The sequence below is a fragment of the Ovis aries genome, chromosome 2 (assembly GCF_016772045.2).
Source record: "Ovis aries strain OAR_USU_Benz2616 breed Rambouillet chromosome 2, ARS-UI_Ramb_v3.0, whole genome shotgun sequence".
NCBI lineage: Eukaryota > Metazoa > Chordata > Mammalia > Artiodactyla > Bovidae > Ovis > Ovis aries.
In genome coordinates, this window is record NC_056055.1 from 38,381,882 (window position 1) to 38,407,625 (window position 25,744).

General features: G+C 48.2%; 1 protein-coding gene across 11 annotated transcripts in view; it reads right to left on the minus strand.

The window, feature by feature from the left end:
* PTK2B (protein tyrosine kinase 2 beta) overlaps positions 1-25,744 on the minus strand; it is a 138,062-nt gene that overhangs the window by 21,854 nt on the left and 90,464 nt on the right. For 10 of the 11 annotated variants that reach the window (XM_027964310.2, XM_027964309.2, XM_027964308.2 and 7 more), the window contains 16 exons: positions 14,339-14,517; positions 13,705-13,792; positions 12,036-12,115; positions 9,590-9,652; positions 9,013-9,067; positions 8,435-8,575; positions 7,953-8,027; positions 7,236-7,337; positions 6,457-6,574; positions 5,852-5,891; positions 5,167-5,213; positions 4,002-4,052; positions 3,391-3,488; positions 2,587-2,671; positions 1,847-1,947; positions 1,494-1,609 (listed from right to left, as the gene is read on the minus strand). In XM_027964310.2, coding sequence (XP_027820111.1) covers positions 1,494-1,609; positions 1,847-1,947; positions 2,587-2,671; positions 3,391-3,488; positions 4,002-4,052; positions 5,167-5,213; positions 5,852-5,891; positions 6,457-6,574; positions 7,236-7,337; positions 7,953-8,027; positions 8,435-8,575; positions 9,013-9,067; positions 9,590-9,652; positions 12,036-12,115; positions 13,705-13,792; positions 14,339-14,517 — 1,439 coding nt within the window. The remainder of the gene's footprint in view (positions 1-1,493; positions 1,610-1,846; positions 1,948-2,586; positions 2,672-3,390; positions 3,489-4,001; positions 4,053-5,166; positions 5,214-5,851; positions 5,892-6,456; positions 6,575-7,235; positions 7,338-7,952; positions 8,028-8,434; positions 8,576-9,012; positions 9,068-9,589; positions 9,653-12,035; positions 12,116-13,704; positions 13,793-14,338; positions 14,518-25,744) is intronic. The other variant, XM_042243113.1, reaches the window with a different exon arrangement.

Genomic DNA, 25,744 nt, shown 5'->3' on the forward strand with positions numbered 1-25,744 from the left:
CCTTGATGAAAGTGAAAGAGAAGAGTGAAAGAGATGGCTTAAAACATTCAAAAAATGAAGATCGTGGCATCTGGTCCCATCACTTCATGGGAAATAGATGGGGAAACGATGGAAACAGTGACAGACTTTGTTTTTTTGGGCTACAAAATCACTGCAGGTGGTGACTGCAGCCATGAAATTAAAAGATGCTTGCTCCTTGGAAGAAAAGCTATGACCAACCTAGACAGAATATTAAAAAGCAAAGACATTACTTTGCCAACAAAGGTGCGTCTAGTCAAAGCTATGGTTTTTCCAGTAGCCATGTATGGGTGTGAGAGCTGGACCATAAAGAGAGTTGAGTGCTGAAGAATTGATGCTTTTGAACTGTGGTGTTGGAGAAGACTCTTGAGAGTCCCTTGGACTGCAAGGAGATCAAATCAGTCAAGGAATTCAGTCCTGAACATTAATTGGAAGGATTGATGCTGAAAATGAAACACTGATACTTTGGCCACTTGTGAAGAACTGACTCAGTGGAAAAGACCCTGACGCTGGGAAAGATGGAAAGCAGGAGGAGGATGGCAGAGGATGAGATGGTTGGATGGCATCACTGACTTGATGGACATGAATTTGAGCAAGCTCCAGGAGATGGTGATGGACAGGGAAGCCTGGTGTGGGGCAGTCCATGGGGTTGCAAAGAATTCGACATAACTGAGCAACTGAACTGAACTCTCTCCTCCAGAGGATCATATCCCCCATGATGGAGACCTCCCTTCAGGGAAGGGGACAAAGCCAGGTAGAGAAGGGACCAGTGCCACAGTCAGACGGAGGACTGGACTTGGCAGCTTGGAGGTGTCAGAGACCAGGGCAGTGCCACTCACTTGGGCTGGAAGGCCCGGGACCTCAGGATTGTCCTAGAGCTGCCAGAACCCAGTCTCTCCTGTTAGGCTGCTGCTGCTGCTGCTAAGTCGCTTCAGTCGTGTCCAACTCTATGCGACCCCATGGATGGCAGCCCATCAGGCTCCCCCGTCCCTGGGATTCTCCAGGCAAGAATACTGGAGTGGGTTGTCATTTCCTTCTCCAATGCATGAAAATGAAAAGTGAAAGTGAAGTCGCTCAGTCGTGTCCAACTCTTCGCGACCCCATGGACTGCAGCCCACCCGGCTCCTCCGTCCATGGGATTTTCCAGGCAAGAGTCCTGGAGTGGGGTGCCATTGCCTTCTCCTGCTAGGCTGGGTGCCACCAAATGGAAATGCCAGAGAATAAGTGAGCAGCAAGCAGGGAAGTGATTTCCTGTACCCACAGGGATGTGGGCTACTGAGTTACAGGCAGACACCCCTGATTTCAGATTTCGTCTTCCTAGCAATCCTGGGAGGGACCTCTGGCTGTTGTACTTTTAGAGGGGGACATGGGTCCCAAGAAGGTGCTCAAGCTGTCACCTAAGCGGGACCAAAGCCAGGCCTTCAACCCTGGTCTGTGCCTGACCCCACCCTCTCCAGGCCCCTCCCCAGCCCCACCTGTGGACACAGTTGATGCTCTCTAGGTAGGCCATGGCCTTGCAGATCTGCAGCGAGTACAGGACAAGAGTGAGCACCTTCAGGCTGTTCTTGTTTCGCTCCAGGTAGTGGCCCAGCTGCAGGAAAGGGAAGACGCCCTGAGGATTCTGCCTGACCTGGGTGCGGAGCTGGGGGATGGGGGAGGGGACACCCAGGCTGGCAGAAGAATCTGGCAACTTCCTCTCCAAACAGCCTTGCCGGGAGTTAAGGGCCCCTGGCTCCAAATGCATCCTCCCTGGCCACCCCCTCCCCAGGTGCTGCTCCACTGCAGTCCAGCTGTCGTCACAGGGGTCCTCCTTGGCCCTCCAGCTCACCTCCCCGTAGGGGTACAGTTCCATGATGATCCAGGTGGGCTCCTCTTCAATGATGCCAATCAGCTTCACAATGTGTGGGTGGTCCAGGTTCCTCATGATCACTGCAAGTGGGGGTGAGAGGGTTAGGGTGAGGGGTTAGGTTTAGGGTTAGGGCGGGGTTAGGGGTTAGGTGTTATGCTTAGTGGTTAGGTGTTAGGGTTAGAGATTAGTGTTAGGAGCTAGGGATTAGGAGTTAGGGTTAGGGTTTAGGGGTTAGGGATTAGGGTTGGGGTGAGGTATTAGGGTGAGGGGTTAGGAATTAGGTTTAGGGTTGGGGTTGGGGTTAGGGTTTAGGGGTTAGGGTTAGCGTTTAGGGTTATGGTTAGGGATTAGGGTTAGGGTTTGGGCTAGTGTTTAGGTTTAGGGTTAGGGTAGGGTTAGCTGTTAGAGTTATGGTTAGGTGTTAGGGTTAGCGGTTAGGTGTTAGGGTTAGGGTGAGGGGTTTGGTTTAGGTGCTAGGGACTAGGAACTAGGGGTTAGGGATAGGTGCTCCAGCGCCTCAAAGGTCCAAAGCAACAATCAAGGTCTGCTGGCAGGACTCAGAGCCAAGGGTGCAGCCTGTTCTCCCTGCGGATATCAGCTCTGTTCACTGCCTCCCTGATCTCCACCGCAGATGCTTCAACCCCTTCCCGCTTCCCGGTCTGCATAGTCTCCAGGCTTTTTTCCAGCCCCTGTGCTGGTGTCTCCCCAGGGACACCTACCTGCCTCACTCATGAACTTCTCCTTGTTATCTACAGTGCAGTCTTTCTTGCAGGTCTTCACAGCCACGTTGATCATCTCCCCTTTCTGCAATAAGAGTGTGTCCAGGGACCCTCAGTTCTGTCCAGAGCTCCCCACACCGGCGTCCCCAGTAGACAGGTGACATCTGGGTCTCTGCAAAGCCTGCACTTCCTATCTCTTCCCCTCCTCTTCTCCACACCTACTTCCTCCTGATCAGGAACATTTGGACTGGAGGAACGTTGAAGATCAGATCTCTTGAGCCCCTGGCTGTCCAGGTGAGGACACAGAGGCTGGGGGTCCACGTGACCTGCCCAAAGTTAGCGAGTGTTTGCAGGTCACATGCAAGGCCATTGTCAGTTATGGCGTCCAGGCCTTTTTCTCTTTATTGTTGGTTTTTACAATTTTGCTTTTCCCCCAGGCCTGGTTGAAGCACAAACACAAAGGCAAACTTGTCCAGCCCCATCAGCGACCTTGGAGCCCACCTTCCCTTTCTCACAACTGCTTCACATGGAGCTTCCCCCTTCATGTTCTCCCATAAGAGTCAGTCCCCACCACTGGGCCCCATCCCGTGCCCCATAGATGTTGCCTCTCTTCCGATCCCTGCAATTGCAGCCTTTCTGGGAAATGACTCTTGTTTTCATCACTCTCTGCGTATTTCATAAACACTGCAAAGGCCAAATATGTGAATTTCCACACACCACAGCACACCCCCTCCCCCAACACTAGAGTATTTGAGCTCCTTTCTTTTTCTATGGAAGAACAGAACTTGCATATCACAAACTCACATGATTTGTGTAGACACCTTCATAGACCTCCCCAAAAAAGCCTTCACCAAGAATACGATTCAGGACCACATCTTCCCGGGTGATGCCATACTGTGGGCCTGCACAGGTGATAAAACAGACAGTTCTGGGGCACAGAAACTGGTTGGTATCTCCTGGGAATCCAAGAATTGACGTCCCTGGGGATTCTGAATGCCCATATTCCTGGGATTCTGAGTATCCAGAGGCTCTAACACCAGGCTCCGACCCCTCCTGCCCAGGTGTGACCAGACCTCCCCCACCAACGCCTCAGCCAGGAACCAGGGGCTAGGCTGGGAAAGGGGGTCTAGAAGGTTCCATTGTCTCAGACTTGGGAAAGCTGAGTCCCATGTCCATGCTCTTGGCACACTCCTCCACCACAGACACACCAAGGGTCAATGGTGATGGGATAAAAACAGTGATCTCTGCTTTCAAATCACAGGTGCCTCTCTCAGCTGTGTCCCTGGCTGAGACACACATGGAAGATGACACAGGAAGGAAAGAAAGTCCCCTGTGATGCCATATGTGTCCCCAGATGTCACTTCCCATGGCCCTGGCGGTGGTTGGCATGGGGTGGGGGGCGGTCAGGGATCTACCTCCTTGTCTTCGTAGGGTCTCGTCAGGGATCTCAGCATAGATGTCTGATTCTGAAATGACAGGAGGACACCCTATGGGCAAGATGCCTTGAGGGGGGCATTACCAGGAACCAGGTATGAGCCCTCTTCCTGCCCCGCCTGCCACAGGTCAGTGGAACTAAGCTGACATCACTGGGAGGGGCTTGGGGAGGAGCCAGGGGAGAACAGTTCTCCCCCAGGTATCTGGGTAGCCACAGGGTCCAGGGTCCTTGGCCTGAATCCCTCCTTGATGCTGCCGCCTGGCTGTTTAGGGCAAGTTGGTTCATCTCCTTTAATCTGCTTCCCTTTCTGTGAAATGACTATTTCTGGGGAATGTAAATATTAAAGAAAACAATATCGATTATGTATTTAACACTGTCATGAACTGAATGTTTGTGTCCTCTCAAATGCATATGTTGAAACCCTGACCCCAGGAGTGGTGGTGTTTGAAGGGGTCTTTGCGAGGTGATTAGGGTTAGATGAAGTCATGAGGGTGGGGCCCCCATGGTGGGATGAGTGTCTTTAGAAGAAGAGGAAGAGAGACTAGAGCTCTCCATCTGTGCACCACATGAGGACACAGAGAAGGCGGCTGTCTGCAAGCCACAAAGAGAGACCTCACCAGGACCCCACCACACTGGCACCTGGATCTTGGACTTCCACCTCCAGAGCTGTCAGAAATCATTGTCTGTTGTTTAAGCTCCCCAGTCTGTGGCTTTTTTATGAAGCCTGAGCTGACCAAGACAAACATGGTGCCCTATACTAGCTGCCTAACATGTTTCTGCTCATGTTCAGTTGCTAAGTCGTGTCCAGCTCTTTTCAACCCCATGGACTGTAGCCTTGCCTGGGATTCTCCAGGCAAGAATATTGGAGTGGATTGCAATTTCCTTCTCCAGCAATCTTCCTGACCCAGGGATCTAACCTATGTCTCTTGTGTCTCTTGCATTGGCAGGTCAGTTCTTTACCATTGAGACGCAAGGGAAGCCCCGCCCAATACATGTTAGCTATTTTGATATTTTTAGCTGTCATTGAGCAGTCATAGGAAAAGTTCATTTTTCTGTAACTTTGAGGGAATCCTTCAGGATGCCACAAGAGCAGGCAGAAGGGAGGTTCTGGGTGCAGGCAGAGGACAGCAGGTGGGCAGGCTTACCTATGCTGCAGCTTTCCGAGAGGTGGGGCCGCCGAGCCTCCAGGTTTCTACAGGAGGAGAGGACAGGGCAGGAGCCATGTGAGCTCAGAGCCTGGCAGTGCCCACCCAGGGCAGCCTCATTCCCCCTCTCTTCCTCCCACCCTGCCTGGAGAAGCAGCGTGTTCTGATGGCACTAAGCTGGGAGCATGGTCCAGGCCACCAGGAGACAGGAGGGAGGTTTTCTTGCTAAGTCGTTTCAGTCGTGTCCAACTCTGTGACCCTATGGACTGTAGCCTGCCAGGCCCTTCTGTCCATGGGATTCCCCAGGCAAGAGTACTGGAGTGGGTTGCCATGCCCTTCTCCAGAAGATCTTCCCAACCCAGGGACTGAACCCATGTCTCTTACACTGGCAGGCAGGTGCTTTACCACTAGCGCCACCTGAGGGGACAGCAGCAATCCACCCCCGCCTCCGCCTTCCCCCACCCAAGATGGTGCCAGGTGGCTTTAGGACACAGGAATAACCCTGCACAAATTTACTGGGAGAAATTTACTGGTGAAAAATAACCACTTGTGAAATGCTGGAATTCCAGCATTTTCTCCTGGGGGCCAGAAACTGGAAAACGTGGTGGGGGAGGCCCCCTCCCTGTTCGGTCTGCCTTTGTAAGGAAGACATGGGCTGAGGACGGGGCCGGCTGGTTGTACTCACAGCGTGGGGATCTGGGGCAGACTGTTCCGCTTCTCACCATCTGGGGAGAGGAGAGGAAGAAGGGGAGCTGGAACCAGGGACACAGTGTCCCAGATGGATGACGGACCTCATTGCTTCTACCAGCCGACACAAAGGAGACCCCTCCCGCCACTCTATAGCCCCTGAGAGTTGGAGTGGAAGCTGGATAGGCTGTTGCCCTGAACTGGAGCCCTTTAGCACTAAGAAGCAACTCTCAGACTTCCTCTGCCACTGTCACACGTCCCAGCCTGACCCTTGCTTTCTGATTCCATCCCCAGACAGGACGGACCAGCAATGTTCTGGCAACAGCTTTGATCTTCCCAGGGTGACAAAGATCTCTCCATCAGAAGTTGCCCCCAGCACCCCGTGCCACCCTTGGTCAGCGGGGCCAGGGCTGTAGCCAAGCATCTGGGATGGGATCACAGGGAGTGTCCAGCAGGGCTGGGGGAGTCCCTCCCCACACTTCGAAATGCTCTTCATTCACATATCCGTCGATGGTTTAGCTTTCCCTGCTCCTCCCCAGAGGCTTGGCTCGAGTATGCCACCCACTGCCTCTTGGGCCAGGTTACCTTCGAGTGGAAACACACCTTTTTTGGTTCGAATGATGAGAGAGCCCTTGTGCTCCCCTTGCAGCCTGCAGTAACCATCTACGAGGTCAGCCATGTTCTCGGCCTCTGCCAGAGAGGAGGTTTTGATGGACAAGGACTGCAGGGAAGAGACCAGCCAAGGATGAGACCCCAGAGCCTTGGCTAGAGTCAACCCCACGGGACTGCAGGACTTCTAACCATGGCTTGCCTGGACTCCACCAGCTCCTCTTCTGGGGCTCGGCTTGTATTCTCCATTGCCACCAGGGGGCGCTCTCGTCACCCCACCCAACTGACCACCTTACACTCCAGGAAGGGAATTCCTTTTTCTAGTCACTGAGCACAGAGCACATGCCTTGTATGCTTGAGCAGAAAGGGAGAAAAGGGAAGAGGGAGGGAGTGGGGCAGAGGACACGTGGATGAAAGGACGGGCATACAATCTGTTTGTGGTCTGAGGTCTCTCTCGTTCTCCCACCTACAAAAAGCCATGGGTCCCCAAGGTCTTGGTTCTGAGTCATTGTTTCCTGTTCACAGTTAGACCTCTGATCTGTACCTTGATTTCTGGTCACTTTACTCCTGCCCTCCCCCAAACTTCCTACAACTTCTTTCTTGACATTTTTAACAACAGTTTTGCTTCCTGGTATACTTTTCCTTAGTTTGACATCATCCTGCTACCTGGTCTAAGAACTAGGTGCCCTTTACTTAACAAGATCTCAGCAGCCAGGGAAGCCATGGCCAGGCTGGCCTGAGCAGGCATGCCCAGTGTTCTCAGAGATGCTCACCTGGGGAGCGCCTTCGATGCCCAGCTGCAGTACCGCCTGGCCCTCCTCCAGAGGGAGGCACCTGATGGACTTGATCTGCTTGAACTCAGCCAGGCAGGTGGGCTGTGGGAAAGGAGGGGTTCCTTCAGACCATCCCATTCCTGGGATCGGGCCACGAGGATTGATCAGTATGGGGTGGGGGTAGGGAGCGAGGAAGAACCAGGCATTGGAGTCTCTTGGCGGGGATGAAGAGGGAATCAAAGACCACTCAGGTTAGAAGGATCACCTAGCCCAAGCCCCTTGCAGAAGAAAAAATGAGCCTGGAAAGAGTCAAGGTTTGTCCACGGTCATATGCCAAGCTGGTGGTAGGGCCAGGGCTGGACCTGGTTCTTCTGACTCCCAGGGACATGATAGCCCCATATGCCACTGAAAGAGCAACTACTATTGCCAGAAGAGCAGCAGCAGTATCCTTCCCTCTTCCCCTCCCCCACCTTACCCACACCTGTCCCCACCCCCTCTGTGCCAGGGGCAGTCCCAGGGATGTAATGGCCCATGCTCCCCAGGCCATTATCCCAAATAGCCTCCCCACAGCTGCTGATACCAAGAACCTCTCTGCTCTCAGCAATGGTGTGGAAGAACCGATGGGACAGGCCAGGATGGGAGGCAGCCAAAAGGGAAAGAGCACTCTGCCTGGAGCTGGGTGGGGCCTGCCCCCCTCCCTACCCCATCTCTCTCTACCTTTGCATCTTGACTTGTCAGCTGGCGGATGCCTTTAGGGCCAATGACCAGGTCCACAGTAATGTTCCATCCTTGCTGGAATCAAAGGAGAGACAGGTTGTTGCCTCTGTTCTGTCTGCTCGTATTTCAGAGGCTTGAAAACAGTTCACTAGCTAGACACAAGCCATGTCTCCTGGGCCCTCCAGCTCCTTCCATCCTAACCTCCCACCATACAGATCACTCTGCTCCCAACACTCTGCCAGCACTGCCCACCTCCTCCCAGAGTTGGAGCCAAGGTTTCAGCTCCCTTTGGCAAGCAAGTAGCTTAGCATTAGTTGCATTTTCAGATATACTGGGGGAGGTCCTGGTGCCACAGAACCTACAAGCAGTAGGTTGGAGGGTTGTCTCGACCCCCATCCCCACCCTGAGTTGCCCCCGTGGCCGGCTCTCCGGAGAGACTTGGGATTTGGGTCAGGGGGAGAATGAAAAGAGGGCGGTGTTACAATGAGTTCACAGCGATAGGTCTCCTGGTCAATGTTGGCGAAGCCTGCGAGGGTGTTGAAGAACTTCATGACGCACTCCTCCTCCCGGAGCGAGGCGTACTGCTGGAACGTCTGCTGGATCATCTTCCGGAACTGCTTGGGCTGGGTGAGAGGGTCAGGGGTGAGCGGGGCCCGATTCCTTCCCTTAGGATCTCACCGCAGGCCTGCGCACTGCTGTAGGACAGTTCCTTAGGCCTCTGTAGACCGTGAGGGCAGTGGTGATCTCTTACACCATGGTGGTCTCAAGGGAGCTCACCATGGCTCTGGGAGGCAGGCAGGGGTGGTAGCACCCCCGGTGCTTAGGCCATAGAGCTAACTGGCCTTTGATGTGGAACTAGAGCAGGGTTTCTTGATTCCCGGACACAGATGGGCCCACGGGATGCATGGAGCAGTCCCAGGTCCAGATGGCCTAAGGCAGCGCAGACACCCTGGCTTGTCCATGGGTCCCCAGCTCCATCCCTTATAGATCTATTCCTTGGGCGACATAAGGGAGACATGAAGGGAGTCTTTCTGGGCTCTTCATCTACTGGTTTCCTCACCTTTAAGTTCTCCTGCATTTGCCTTGGGAAAAACAGGTCCAGGCCCACTTCTTTCCTGAAAGTAAGGGGGAAAAAGCAGAATTTGAGTTCACTTTGGTGGCTCAAATGGTAAAGAACTGCCTGCGTTGCGTGAGACCCAGGTTCGATCCCTGGGTCAGGAAGATCCTCTGGAGAAGGAAATGGCAACCCACTCCAGTGTTCTTGTCTGGAGAATCCCAGGGATGGTGGAGCCTGGTGGGCTGCCGTCTATGGGGTCGCACAGAGTCAGACACGACTGAAGCAACTTAGCAGCAGCAGCAGCAACCCACTCCAGTATTCTTGCCTGGAGAATTCCATGGACAGAGGAGCCTGGTGGGCTACCATCCATGGGGTTGCAAAGAATTGGACAAGACTGAGTGATTAATAATTTCTATATCCCCAACTCAGGACTTTGGGCCAATCAGGGAAAGGTGAGCACACCAGGGAGATGGGTCTTGCCTGGCTCTGGTCTGGGGATGGAGGTGTATAGGAGGTGAGCAAGAAGAGCAAAGCAGGAGAGGGGAAGGGAAGAAAGGCTGGGGCCAGTCCCAGGACTTACTCCAGGAGCTCGAAGTTGGACTTTTTGTCAAGTGCATTGTGGGGCATGTCCTTGAAGAACCGCCTGCAGAGAGAGAAGCCACAGGCCATCAGAGCTGGGCCACCCAATGCCCACATGTTGGCCCAGAAGCACCCTCCCCTGCTGGATGTGGGAACCACTAGGAGGGAGAAAGGAAGGAGAGGTGAAAAATTCAGTATTTAGAAAACTATGAATTTTAGAAAACCCACAAATTTCCTTCCTAGGAAAGACTCCAGTTGTACTCAAGGGTGTCCACCTCTGGCTTATGCAGTTGGTGGGCAGAGGAGGAGGACAGGTGTTCTACCAGTGGTCTCTAAAAATAAATGACCCAAAGCAGCCAACACTCGACTTATAGCTGAGAAACACTGACATCCACATTTTAGGTTCTGTGTTCCCTTTGTGACTTCCTTTGCCCTCATTTGCTACCTCTGAAAATCTATGTGTATGCATGCAAATAATTATAAAATATAGTACACATAAAAACTTTAGCATTTATGAGACAGAAGAAGAAAATAAAACAAATCCATAATCCTGGCACCTGGGGTGACGTCTGTTAAATTTTTATACATATTCTTTAAGTATGATTTTCCCTTAAAATATATGTCTTCATAGAGATTTTTAGGTATTACTTATTTATAATAATTATTTACGTGGAGACCAAATAGCCAATACTATTTGTCTTATCTTCCCTTCCCTGTTTGGATCATTGTGTCTAGTAATTTCTTCAACTGTTGCAGACATTGTCCCACTCCTGATCATACATTAGTAACTCAATGTTACTTTAACTCATGTGTCCTTGTGCACATCTGGGAATAGTTTTATGCTTTTGATACCATAAGCAGAGAAGGGCAAGTAACTTATGATTCATAAACAATAAATTTACAAAATTTACAGTGTTTAGAAAAGACTGTGGTTAGGCCTTCATCTCACACTTTATTCTAAATATTTATTCTAGATGGATTAAAGGGAAAATGTTAATAATGAAATTATTTTAAAACTAGAAGAAAAGCTAGAGAAATATTCTCAAATCATGGAACTGAGAAGAATATCTAAAGCATGAAATCATAGAAGAGAGCTACATAAAAACTTAAAACATGTAGTGCTATGTCCTTAACAGTTTTTATTAAATGGTATTTTTGAACATATTGTCAATCAAGATAAGTAATAATAATTATGGTCCCGATTTTAGAGGAAAAAAGATACATTGGAAAAAACCTGACTTGGAGCTACTCTGCTAATGGAGGTTATCTCTGGTTAGTGGAATTTCAAATGATTTTAGTCACCTTTTCTCCTTCCCTACGTGTTCCAAATACTCCACATTGTACAAGGCAGCATGGCCATCCGCAACGCCCCCTGGGTTGGGTGAGCTGCAAATGTACTTCCAGGTAACTGACCGTATTGGCATGCTGCATGCAGTTAAGTAACTCTACAAAATAAATGTCAGCACGTGTCCACCAGCAAAGAGGTCTTCAGATCTTTCACGGTTACCCAGCCATACAAATTCATACTGTGCCCTCACCGTGTGCCAGGAGAAGGCGGCACCAACCCTGAGTTCAGGATTTGATGGATTTCAGACTAGTGCATGTGAGCCGCTCGGCATCTGACAGAGTGGTGGATACATACGGCCTTATGGCCAATCCGTGCAGGGAGGGGTAGGTGGGGTGGACCTGGGCGATGGGAGACTTCCAGACCGAGAGACCCTGGAGTGGGCACTGTAGGAAGAGCCCAGGGTCACACTGCCTGTTTTCAAGGTGTGCTTCACAGGCGTGCTCCGAGGTTTTCTAAGAATGTTGAGGGAAAGCAAACGACTTTGGGGACTTCCTTGGTGGCTCAGTGGTTAAGAACTAGTCTGTAGTGCAGGAGATGCAGGTTCGATCCCTGTGTTGGGAAGATCTCCTGGAGGAGGAAATGGCAACCCACTCCAGTATTCTTGCCTGGAGAATCCTACAGACAGTGGAGCCTGGTGGGCTACAGTCTGTGGGGTCACAGAGTCAGAAATGACTGAGTGTCTGAGCTGGATGATTTACTAACTCTGTACACATCTATTAGCACCTATTGGAGCAGGGGATACAGCAGTGAGCAACACAGATGGAATCCCAGAATTTGAGTATCTCCCAGAAGCTTGCCTAGTATTCAAAGGAACGTTTACTGGATCACCTGGATGGCAGGTAGAAGCAAGAAGCCAGAGCCTGGAGGCAAGAACAGTGGCAGTGAAAGGCAGACAGGGGACACCGACCAGAGAGAGGGCTGGCGCCTCTCTTCCCAGGGCCAGACGGTGAGCACCTCGGGGCCTTACCATCTGTCAGCCACCCCTTGTCCCCTTCCGGCTCTCACATTCCTGCCTTGGAGGAGAGTCCAAGCTGGCCGAGAGCCCAGTGGAGGAGGGAGGAGCAGGCAACCTCCCTGGAGTGGCCCGGAGGCCACCTACCTGAGCTCCAGACAGCCCAGCTGCAGGGCCATCCCCTCGCTGACCTTGCTGGCATAGCGCTGCATGTAGTCGTTCCGGAGCTGGCAGGGAGAAAGGCCACGGTTCAGACTCCTGCCCTCGCTCCCCATTTCCCTGAGATGAGCAGAGGCCCCAGGAGGTGGAGGGGGCTTTGAACACCATCCTGCTGCCCTGAGTGGTCTCTCATCCCTCCCCCCACAAATGTACAACCACATAGCAGGAGGGGGAGGTGCCCTGGGTAGTGTTGATTGTGCCCCCACAGGCGTGATTGAGTTTTTGAAGTACTTTCAAAGCACATTTTTTTAAGCGTCCACAAGGCAGGAAGTTCAGGTTCCCCTCTCCCACCCCTCACTTTGGAGATAAAGAAACTGGGAATGGGGGGAGGAGTTAGTCATTTATTCTGGCTTCCCGATGGTTCAGTGGTAAAGAATCCTCCTGCAGTGCAGGAGACACAGATGAGGGTTTGACCCCTGGGTTGGGAAGATCCTCTGGAGGAGGGCATGGCAACCCACTCCAGGATTCTAGCCTGGAGAGGTGAGAGGGGCCTGGCGGACTACAGTCCTTGGGTTTGCAAAGAGTCGGACGTGACTGAGCGGCTGAGCACACACGCACACAGTAATTTACCCAAAGCCTTGTTGGTAAGTAGTGACGGATGTCACTCAAGATATGAGAAAAGTCTGGCTCGGTCTCTAGAGGACCGGGAGGGAGACGTAGGCTGGGGCAAAGGCCAGGCACAAGACGGCTGTGGCGGCTCTCTTGCACGTAGTGCTTATTTGCCGCCATGTCTTGTGCTGGGCACCTCAGGGGCACTACAGCCAGGAGTGCGGTGAGCTCCAAACAGCTCATGGAAGTCAGTTATTAAGTTTTCCAAAATCTTGTGAGCTGCTTGATATATTAATCTTTTGAAATAGGCCAAGATGGGAGTATTTGATTTAGTTAGTTGCTAAGTTGTGTTTGACTCTTGTGACCCCACAGACTGTAGCCCATCAGGTTCCTCTGTCCATGGGATTTCCCAACTAAGAATACTGGAGTGGGTTGCCATTTCCTTTTACAGGGGAGCTTCTGGACCCAGGTCTCCTGCACTGCAGGTGGATTCTTTACTGCCTGAGCTACCAGGGGTTATATTTACACCATGGAAATTGGCAAGTACTACAAATCAGAGAGTTGGTTTACGAGAACACTGCTAGTACTATATAGTTAGGTCTTCATGGCAGCCCAGTAATGTACGTATTCTTCTTATCATCCCCTTTTTATAGAAGAGGAAACAACCTCATGCAGGTAAATTAGGTCCCGAGGGGTTTCAGGTTGAGAAGTGGCAAACCTGGGCTAGAAACAGGCGTGTCACACAGCTGAGCCTGTGTGCTATGATTGCTCCCCTTCTCTTTGGACTTGCTCTGCCTGCTTCCCCAGCCAGGTGGTCTGGGTAGAAAATAGCCACTAGGAAAATCCAAGAGGGGCTGTGCCTATGGGGAGGGGTCATTCAGCCCTCAGGTGTGAAGGAAGCAGGTTTGGATAGCTGACCAGGGACCAAGGAATGTCCCCGAGAGAACTTTCCTGGAATGAGACCTTCAAAATGCAAGCCTTGTCTTTCCATCTCCCCAGGAGAGGATGGTCATAGGACCCAGGGGACTGGAAGATAAAACACTTTTACCTGTTGGTAAAAATAAAGCAGCGTGGTCTTGTCTTCTTTCAGGCTCTCCATGAAGTCCTCTGGCAGGTAGCGGACTTGAAGGTCGTACCTGGGACAGGAAGTTCAAATTCTCTGGTTGACAGAGGGAAGCTGGTCCTGCCAGGGGCTGCCACGGAGCTCCTGGCTACCCATTCAGGACTTGCTCCTTCTTTCCTTCCTTTCCATGGGTGGGGGGAGGACCACAGAGGACGGCGGGGCGGGGGGGGGGGGCAGGTTGCCAGGCACAGTGGTCAGTGCTGGTTCTGACTCTCTGTCTCCTCCCCGTGATGGTAGCTGTTCTTAGGTTTACTCCCCAGCCCTTGGCTTGGCTCCCCCTCCTCCTTGCACTTCTGCTCCTCCTCCTCCATAGCGCCAAGAGCATCCAGTCCAGGGATGCACCTAGATATCCATCTTGGAATGCGGATGTGTGATGAGCCCTTATTAGGTCTTAGCAAACACATGTATTGGATGCTGCAGAAGGGCCAACCTAATATGCCACTCAGATTTTCTATAATATTCTCAGACGTTGGTAAGTGCTCTGAGGAAAGGCGTCCCAGGGTCTCCCCACTCCTCATTTCCCCCACCCCCATTCCAGAACCTGTGGCTCCTCTCTTACCTCCACTCGGCTTCCACATGCAGACACTCATACTTGTCCTGCACCTCCCCCACTGTCATCAGTGGATGTAGCCAGTGGATCTCGTCTGACTTCATGTGCTTCAGCCTCAGCCCATAGCAGTCAGCCAGCTGGATGTTGGGCCCGATCCGCCCGCTCAGCAGGATGGAGGCGATGACTTCCTACAGAGGAGAAAAGAGGAGGCTTGACTCAGGGGTATGCCCTTCTGGGCTCCCACAGTCCTCACAGAGCCCCTGGAAGTGTGATTCTCTAGGGTGGGATTCTGACTTAAATGTTTTATTTGTCTCTGATTCACTAGCACCTAGTGTAAGGCTTGGTATGCAGTAGGCTCTATGTGATGAATGAGCAAGTTTGCAAAGTCAGACAGAGATGGAGGAACTGAGAGGAGAAGCAAAGGAGAAAATGCAGTGAGGCAAAGAGCATGGATTCCATGCTTATGCATTTCATTCCAACCCAACCAATCCATAACTGACCAGGTAATAGCACCCTCTGAATGGCTTCCAATTTAGCCAGCATTAATAAGCATCTGCGGCAGGCATTTCTGGGAACTGTGCATACATTATTTCACTGAATCTGTGCAACACAAGGGAGCAGGTGTTACATTCTCATTTGGCTGATGGGGAAAGTTATGGAGATCACAGGGGCTTCCTTGATAGCTCAGTTGGTAAAGAATCCATCTGCAATGCAGAAGACCCAAGTTCAATGCCTGGCCTGGGAAGATCTGCTGGAGAAGGGATAGGCTACCCAGTCCAGTATTCTTGGGCTTCCCTTGTGGCTCAGCTGGTAAAGAATCTGCCTGCAATGCGGGAGAGCTGGGTTTGATCCCTGGGTTGGGAAGATCCCCCAGAGAAGGGAAAGGCTACCCACTCTAATAATCTGGCCTGGAGAATTCCATGTACTATATAGTCCATGGGGTTGCAAAGAGTCAGACACAACTGGGCGACTTTCACTTCACTTCACTTTAATGGAGATCACACAGCTCATGGCATTAAGCTGGAATATGGACTCTGAGCCCTGGACTCTGAGGACTAGTACTAGATCAAGCTGCTTCATGGAAATGTGGGCAGGGTAAGAAAGAAGGGCAGACTCGCACTAGGGATTAGGTGGCACCATTTCTGTACAAGAAGCCTGGCCACCAGAAACAGAGTGTTGACAAAAAATTAGGTGCCCTCCTTATCCCTGCTTTCTTGACCAGAAGCCAGCCCACCTCACAGCCTGATGCCATAGCTTCCTGGCCTGGAGCCTGAGCTGGATTAATAGGCCTATTGACAGCAGCCTGGAAAACCACCATCTATAAAGTCCTGCCTAGTTCTGAAGTCACATTGGTTTCACTTTAACTCAGGTTACTCATGGAGTTCCACACATAATTGGTCAATCAAGCCCACTCCCGATGGAGTAAAAAGTACTCTAAAGGCAAATGAAAAACTCACAAGCACTAACCAATCTCTGCTGAGTATCTTTGCAGTCCATGCCACCCAGTCTGAGACCCCTGTGAATACTGAAAACTTCAAATATATATGAAGAAGGCACAAGTCAGTAGTTTAGTATAATAAATCCCCATGTACACCCCACCTATCCGCAAGAGTTACTAACATTTCACCATTTTTACTTCTATAACACCACCATCTACTACTTAACCACCACTCAACTATCATCAATTTTTTTACAGTTCTTCTTTCACAGTGAAATTTATATTAAAGACACAAAGTTTAGCTACACAGTTTGACACATGAACAGACCTGTGCAACCCACATATCAATTAAGATATTTCCAGATCTCCAGAAAGTTCCCTCATATCCCTTTTCAGTCAAATTTCATGGTACATTCCTACTTACGGTTCTAGGCAACAATTTTTTTTTCCTCCCACTTTTACTTAGCTTTGCCTGTTGTGGAACTGCATATAATTGGAATCATTTCATATATATTATTCATCCTCTTGTTGCTAAATACCTGGGCTATTCCTCATTTTTGCTATTGTAAATAAAATTACTATGAGCATTAATGTACAAGTCTTTTTGAGTATGTGTGTTGTCATTTCCTCTGGACAAATACCTAGGAGAAAAATGACTGGGTCAAAGGTAGATGAACTTTATAAGTGATTGCTACAATGATTCCATTTTATATATATATTGTGATATATGAGATGTCCATTACACTACATCCTCTCCAACTTTTGGTGTTAGAAATGTTTTTCAGTTCAGTTCAGTTCAGTCTCTCAGTCGTGTCTGACTCTTTGTGACCCCATGAATCGCAGCATGCCAGGCCTCCCTGTCCATCACCAACTCCCGGAGTTCACTCAGACTCACGTCCATCGAGTCCGTGATGCCATCCAGCCGTCTTATCCTCTGTCGTCTCCTTTTCCTCCTGCCCCCAATACCTCCCAGCATCAGAGTCTTCTCCAATGAGTCAACTCTTCACATGAGATGGCCAAAGTACTGGAGTTTCAGCTTTAGCATCAGTCGTTCCAAGGAACACCCAGGACTGATCTCCTTTAGAATGGACTGGTTGGATCTCCTTGCAGTCCAAGGGACTCTCAGGAGTCTTCTCCAACACCACAGTCCAAAAGCATCAGTTCTTCAGTGCTCAGCTTTCTTCACAGTCCAACTCTCACATCCATACATGACTACTGGAGAAACCATAGCCTTGGCTAGACAGACCTTTGTTGGCAAAGTAATATCTCTGTTTTTTAATATGCTATCTAGGGTGGTCATAACTTTCCTTCCAAGGAGTAAGCGTCTTTTAATTTCATGGCTGCAATCACCATCTGCAGTGAGTTTGGAGCCCAGAAAAATAAAGTCTGACACTGTTTCCACTGTTTCCCCATCTATTTGCCATGAAGTGATAGGACCGGATGCTATGATCTTTGTTTTCTGAATGTTGAGCTTTAAGCCAACGTTTTCACTCTCCTCTTTCACTTTCATCAAGAGGCTTTTAGTTCCTCCTCACTTTCTGCCATAAGGGTGGTGTCATCTGCATATCTGAGGTTATTGATATTTCTCCTGGCAATCTTGATTCCAGCTTGTGTTCTTCCAGCCCAGCGTTTCTCATGATATACTCTGCATATAAGTTAAATAAGCAGGGTGACAATATACAGCCTTGACGTCCTCCTTTTCCTATTTGGAACCAGTCTGTTGTTCCATGTGGAATATTAGACATTTTAGTGAGTATGCATAGTATCCCACTGTGTTTTTAACTTGCATTTCCCTGAAGACTAACAATATTGAGCACTCTTCCATCTGCTTATAACAGTTGATATGTCTTCCTTTGTGAGGTACTTGTTCAAATTCGTTGTCTATTGTGTGTGTGTGTGTGTGTATTGATTGTAGGAGGTCCTTATACAATCTAGATAAAAGTACTTTGCATATGTTTTATGAATATCTTCTCTAGATCTCTCCTGTGAAAGAAAGTGAAAGTGAAAGTCGCTCAGTCATGTCTGACTCTGCGACCCCTTGAACTGTAGGCTAGCAGACTGTTCTGTCCATGAAATTCTCTAGCTCAGAATACTGGAGTAGGTAACCATTCCCTTCTCCAGGGGATCTTCCCAACCCAGGGATCAAACTGAGGACTCCCACATTGCAAGTGGATTCTTTACCATCTGAGCCACCAGGGAAGCCCAAGAACACTGGAGTGGGTAGCTTATTCCTTCCCCAGGGGATCTTCCAGACCCAGGAATCAAACCAGGATCGCCTGCATTGCAGGTGGATTCTTTATCAGCGGAGCTACCAGGGAAGCCCAGATCTGTACTGTGCCTATTATTTATTTCCTTAACAGCATCTTTCAATAAAGTCTCATTTACCAAAATATTCTTTTATGGTCAGTGCTTTTTGCATCTTAAGAAATCTTTGCCTGTCTCCAAATCATGAATATATTCTCCTGGTTTTTTTTTTTTTTTTGTATAAACTTCATAGCTTTAGGACTTCCCTGGTGGTCCAGTGGCCAATGCAGGGGTCGTGGGCTCAATGCCTGGTCTGGGAAGACTCCATGTGCAGAGGGATAACTAAACCTGTGTGCCACAACTATTGGAGTCCTCGTTCCCTAGAGCCCATGCTCCACAATAAGAGACTGCAGACTGCAACCGGAGAGGAACCCCTGCTGTCCAAAACTAGGGAAAGGCCGCACACAGCAACAAAGACTTGGTGCAGCCAAAAATTAATTGATTTTTAAAAGGTTATAAAATAAAAACTTCATAGTTTTAGCTTTTACCTTTGTCTCTGTGATTGAGCTTAAGTTAACTTTTGTGTCTGGCATGAAGTAGGGGTCAAATAAAATTTTTTTTAATCATAAAGATCTATGGTTATTCAGCATTGGCTGTTGATTTTCATTTCCTAATTGAGTTGCTTTGCTGTCTTTGTCAAAATCAATTGGCCATATAAATTCTGGGCTCTCAGTTCTGTTCTATTGATTTCTGCCTGCACTGTGCCGATGCCACTCTGCATTACTGTAGCTTTAGATAAGATCTTTTAAATTTTTATTTATTTATTTTATTTAGTTTGGTGTGCTGGGTCTTCATCGCTGCACACTGGGTTTCTCTGGTTGCAGTGAGTGGAGGATACTCCCCAGGAGCAGTACACGGGCTTCTCTTTGTGGTGTCTTTTCCTTGTTTCAGAGTAGGAGCTCTAGGTACCTGGGCCTCAGTAGTCAGGTACCAAGGCATGTGAGATCTTAGTTCCCAGACCAGGGATTGAACCTGTGTCCCTTGCATTGGCAGGCAGACCAGAGAACGAGTGAACCGCCGAACCACCATTCTTAACCAGTGAACCTCCAGGGAAGTGCCTAGAGGAGCTCTTGAAGTCAAACAGCATAAGCCTTCCGCCATTTCTTCCCCAAGATTATTGTGCTATTCTGGGTCTCTGCATCTCCATATACATTTTTGAATCAGTTTGTCACTTTCTATTTAAAATATCTGCTGAATTGTGATTGAGACTGTGTTACATCTATAGCTTAGTGAGGGAGAACTGGCATCTTAACAGCACGGAGTCTTCCATCCTCACACATGGTATATTTCTCCACTCATTTTGCTTGTCTTTCATGTTTGTCAGCAGTGATTTGTAGTTTCCAGTGTATAGGTTTTACAGGTCTTTTGTTAAATTCATTCCTAATTTTAACAATTGGGACTGATGCTGGAACTCCAATACTTTGACCACTTGATGTAAACAGCTGACTCATTGGAAAAGACCCTGATGCTGGGAAAGATTGAGGGCAGGAGGAGAAGGGGACGGCAGAGGATGAGATGGTTGGGGGGAATCACTGACTCAATGAACATGAGTTTGAGCAAACTCCGGGAGATAGTGAAGGACAGGGAAGCCTGGCATGCTGCAGTCCATGGGGTCACAATGAGTTCAACACGACTTAGCAACTGTACAACAACAACATGGTTTGAGAGAGAAAGGTCTGTTTATTGAGAGAACCTAGGACCAATGACTCCCTGATAGTCAGCTGGATATCAAACACCCAGTCTTACTTTCCAAATACCCTTCTGTACTAAACAGATCCAGGATTCCTTGGAGAAATGCTGATTCCCTGGCTGGGGCAAAGAAGGTCTGAGATGAGCCTGGAATATCTTTTATGCTATAAGAAAAGGAAGTGTTTAGAGAATGTTGGGGGATGCATAACAAGGAACCCGTATCAGCTTAAAGGGGCTGGACAAGCCAAGCCTGGGAGAACATAAGCATTACAGTCTACCATGGTGGAGTGCATCCACAGAATAAAACAGAATCTAGGACAGATCAGCAAATAAATGGGGGAGAAGAGGATGCTTTTCTTTAGAGTAGAATACTAACTAGGAAATATAGAAGGATGGAAATAGAAAATAACTGTCAACAAACTCAGTGTTGGTTAGTTCAGGCATGATTAATCAATGGAAGATAAGGCTGGAGGGCAGAGGATACTGACATGGTCTGAGTGTATCTCCTTTCAGACACTAATCAAATACAAAGGAAAACCTGGCAGACACAAGTGACCAGGTCAACAAAGATAACTTCACCAGTGCTAGAACAAGGTCAAGAGGACATGCCTCCCACCTTGATACACTGAGATGGGTACAGGACATCATTTCTGTGCTGTCTCTGCTCTGAGTTCACGATGAGTCTAGGCATGGACCTGGGTGAGTGGTCTCCTCAGAGACTGATGGATGGAATAAAGGGGTTAACTCTCTCAGACTGAGAAACTCCTTCAGATTGGAGGAGACCAGAGAGTTATGACAACCAAATGCAATGTGTGTTCCTGGACCAGACAGGAAAAATAGATATTTTAGGCACAGTTGGTGAAATTTGAATGGGTTCTATGGTTTGGGTTTCCCTGGTGGCTCAGCAGTAAAGAATTCACCTGCCAATGCAGGAGACATGAGTTCGATCCCTGGGTCAGGAAGATCCCCTGGAAAAGGAAATAGCAACCCATTCTAGTATTCTTGCCTGGAGAATCCCATGGACAGAGGAGCCTCGTGGGTTACATTCCAGGGGGCCACAAAGAGTAGGACACGGCTTAGCAACTGAACAGCAAATGGTTTAGATGGTAGTGGTGATTGTAGCAACGGTGATTTCCCACTTTGGACGGTCACAGTTCTGTAGAAGAGTGACCTTGTGTGGGAGAAATAAACACTGAAGTCTTTCCAGTGATGGAGCAGTACTGCTGCAACTTGCTTTCAAATAACTCAGGAAGAGAATAAGGATAGTGGGCAGAGTGTATGCGTGTTTATGAAGAGATAGGGCCACTATATATGGAAAATGACACATTTAAAAGATTGGGAAATCTGGAGGTAGGTGATATGGGACTTCGGCCACGTCTTTCAACTTTTTTATGTTTTAAATAATTTCAAAATGAAGAGAGTCTCTGGTAAGGGAGATTCCCAGCCATATAAGAATTAAAGGCACCATATCAAATGGACTAATAGAATTTCTGCCCAGCTGGACAGGGGCCTTGCATCCAGCTTCTTTTCCACTCAGAGTCTCTGAGAGGAGCCAGACTGTATCCACTCTTTGTTCTGTGGTTTGTAAAACTCTACAGGGCATAACTGGTGCAAATTTTTTCCCCCTAGGTTTCCTTCTAAAATGCAACCAACTTCTATCATGGAGATGTTGGGATAAGGTTAACTCTAGATCTTTAGAGTGGAAATTCATTAAGAGACTCTTCATACAACAGATTTTCACAGGAAGATTGATCTCAGCTTCAGGTAAGGAAAAGTATGAAGCGTACTATCTGGGGGGCTGCCTGGTACTGAGCAGACTTTTACCAGAAGGCATTCTTCCTAGGGGAGGAAACCTGAAGCTCCTGGGGGGAGGGAGATTTACCAAATGGCTACTCCACCCACCGTCACCATCACCGTCACCCCACTAGTTACTGATGAAAGGATGTTGTACATAAAAGAACTTGGCTGCTCTTTGTCCTTGCTCTGGGAAGGGAGCCTCTGAACCCCTGAAATTTCCTAAGTATCACTTAGAGTATCTTTATTGTTCCTGGTGGGTTCCTTGGACTGAGGTTTATGCTGATGAAGTGATTCATGGTGGGCCCCTGAAAAGTCTCATGATGAGGGCTGGCCTTGTTGGAAAAACCAACCATGTCATTAGAGATTTAGAGCTTTGAATTACATATTAGCCTGGCTGAGGAGGAGGTGGAAGGTTGGAAGATCAAATCAAATAGATAAAGAAAATGTGATGCACAAATACAATGGAATATTACTCAGCCATTAAAAGGAATGGAATAATGCCATTTGCAGGAACATGGACAGATCTGGAGACTGTCATACTCAGTGAAGTAAATCAGATAGAAAAATAGAAATATAATACAATATCCCTTCTATGCAGACTCTAAAAAGAAAAATTATATAAATGGATTTATTTACAAAACAGAAATAGACTTGCAGATTTTAAAAATGAACTTGTGGTTGCCAAGGGGAAGGATGAGGGGATGGGACAGTTAGGGATTTGGGGATGGACATGTACACACTGCTATATTTAAAATGGATAACCAGCAAGAACCTACTATATAGCACAGGGAACTCTGTTCAATGTTATGTGACAGCCTGGTTTGGAGGAGAATGGATACATGCATACGTACGGCTGAGTCCCTTCACTGCTCACCTGAAACTATTACAACATTGTTAATCGACTCTACCCCAGTAGAAAATAAAAACTTTAAAAACTTTAAAAATAAAATAAATAAAAAAGAAGACGCTTCTTTTTGGGGGGTGGAAGGGAGAAAGTGGCTTAAAGAGGAAGGGGCCCCTAGAGTGAGCCGGGGAATCAATTTAAAAGAAAAAAACTTTGAGGTTTGACATGATCTCACCATGGAGGCCTCGGCATCAGTCCTGCAGGCCCCTCACCCTTCGCTGCCTCTTCTCTCACATCCACACAGCTTCTTGTCCAAACGGTGGGAGCAGCGGTATCAGCCCTCTGCCCACAGCTCATAAACTGTCATTAATGAGTTCTATATTTCTTTCTCTATGAATAAAATCACTTTGAAAAACAAGAGCATAGGATGTTTACCTGCTCATGAAATTGCCATATGTTACATGGTAGAAAGAGGGGGGCAGTGGGGAAGCTGTCTTAATTTTATCAATTGTTATTGAGCTAAGCCCAGGATTCTTTTTCTTTTTTTTTTTTTTTTGCTACAAGAAAATCTTTCCTTCTGCCCATGTGAGGGCTACTGAAAGGCAGGCCCCCAATCAGCCCATGGCTCACAGCTTCAGATGTGCAAATAGTGGGATTTCTGTGGCTTTTCCTCCTGCTTGACTGACATAAAAGTATTGGCTTTATCAACCAGCGTGAAGACCTCAGACTGCCTTCACCTCTCTCCCTGTTCTCTGGCATCTCCTCTTACAGGTCAGAAACAAACAAGGGGCAGGACTAGATGCCTATCCCCATGCCCAGGATAATGTAGTTATAAAGAAAAAAGATCCGAGCAATTATTCCTCAATCCATTTTCTTGCTCTTTTGTTGGAGTTGAGTCACATTTTTTTCCATCTGAAATTGACTTTTTTTAAAAAATTGATTTTTATATATAGTGTGAGGGCTCAGACAGTAAGGAATCTGCCTGCAATGCAGGAGACCCGGGCTCAATCCCTGGTTGAGAAGATTGCCTGAAGAAGGGAATGGCAACCCACTCTAGTATTCTTGCCTAGAGAATCCTATGGACAGAGGATCCTGGGGGCTATAATCCAGGGGGTCACAAAGAGTCGGATATGGCCAGCAACTAAACCATCATGCCTGATGTCACACCCCTTACTGGGGGAAGCCTGCAACCAGTGATTGGTCACCGTGGGGGTTTCAAGCCCTTATCCTTTCATGCCCAGCAGAGCCATCCCATCCCAGCTCCAGTGCTCCCTGTGACATGTCCTGTCACAGCCCAACTCTTTTCTCTGTCCAGTCCTGTTTTTTTTAATCACTCGCTCCAGGTGAGGTTCATGGACATGCTCACTGATGCTTCCTGCCTGCAAAGATCGTTAGGGTCTGCTTTCTGGGAACCTACCTGAGGCTCTGGCCTTCATTTGCTTTCCAGGCTTGATCTAACTCACTCTCCTTACTTCTTACTCTTTGGCTTATGAAAACAAAATGATGGAACTTAGGGACTTCCTTGGTGGTCCATAGTTAAGACTTCATCTTCCAATACACAGGGTTTGGATTTCATCCCTGGTCAGAGAGCTAAGATCCCACATGCCACTTGGCCAAAAAACCAAAATGTAAAACAGAAACAATATGGTCCATATTTAAAAAAATCTTTTTAAAATAATAGAAATTAAAATTTTAATAACTTGAAACTTTGGTTTTATAAAGTCCTGCTTAAATTGTACTTTAAAAGTTACCCCTTTGAAATGAAAGGCACATTTAAAGAGGTGACTTTTGTTACTGGGTTCTCATTTTCTAGACAATAAGATCCAGACTCTTTAACATGAGGCATAAAAGGCTCTCTGGAATTTTCCTCTGTGTGTTTTTTCCAGATCATCTCCCATGCTGACACACAATGAATTCTAAGCACCTGCCATCTCCCAGTATTACTCTCCATGCCCAGGAGGCTCTTCCCTCCTAGAGGATGCCAGGTCCCCTCCCCTCCTGTCCTCTCCTGATTGAGTTGCATCAAAGCAGTCCCATCAAAGCAGTCAGTCCTAAAGAAACTCAACCATGAATATTCATGGGAAGAACTGATGCTGAAGCTTAAGATTCAAAACTTTGGCCACCTGATTCGAAGAGCCTACTCATTGGAAAAAACCTTGATGCTGGGAAAGATGGAAGGCCAAAGGAGAAAGGGATAGCAGAGGATGAGATGGTTAGACAGTATCACCAACTAAATGGACATGAATTTGAGCAAACTCCTGGAGACAGTGAAGGACAGCAAAGCCTGTTGCAAACAGTCAGACAGGACTTAGCAATTGAACAATAACAACAAGCTCTCTGAGGTCCCCTGGGAAGCCCTGCCTGAATTGCCTTGACAGGGTTTGTTTTCATCCCTGGGTTCCCAAAGAAGTTTGCACACTCTAAGATGCTGTTGGGCTTCCCTGGTGGCTCAGATGGTAAAGAATCCGTCTGCAATGCAGAATGCGGGAGACCCGGGTTTGATCTCTGGGTTGAGAAGATCCCCTGGAGAAGGGAACAGCTATCCACTCCGGTATTCCAGCCTAGAGAATTCCACAGACAGAGGAGCCTGGAAGACTACAGTTCATAGGATTGCAAAGAGTCGGACACGACTGAGTGATTTTCACTTTCATGTTTGTCTTTCAGGTTGCTGTTATGGGTTGAATTTCCCACCCTCCCCACTGGGATATGTTGAAATCCGAACTGCCAAACCTTAGAACATGACCTTATTTGGAAGCAAGAGTTTTAGAGACTAATCGACTTAAAATGAAGTAGTTAGAGCGGACCTTAATCCAATATGACAGGTGTCTTTCTAGAAAAGAGAAATTCGGACACAATGGGAATTACACACCCAAGAAGAATGCCATGTGAAGATAGGGGATCTTATTGCAGAAACCAGTAATTGAGAAACCAAGCACCACATTCGGAGAGTTGGAGAACTCAGGTTTATGACGCCGGCGGGACCACAGGAGTTAACACTCTAAGCTCTGAGCCCCAAACAAAGGGGTTACAGAGTTTTTATAGACAGACTATAGTGGGCAACACTAGCTGCTAATAGGCTGGTTTAAACTAAGGAGTTTCACACACTGGGAACAGCAGTCAAGATGGGGAAGGGGATGCCTGACCTTTACACGGAGAGGCACGATAAAGCAGGTTTGCAGGGCCTTGCAAAAAGCAGCACAAGGGTGAGTGAGATAAGCTCCAGCTTCTAGTATTTTAAGTCCCCACTTTCTGAGACTACATGATATAGGTGATCCAGACTTTGCAAGGAGCAAGCTGAGTTACAGAGGCAGAAAGAGCAGGAGGTTATGTAAAATGTTAACTT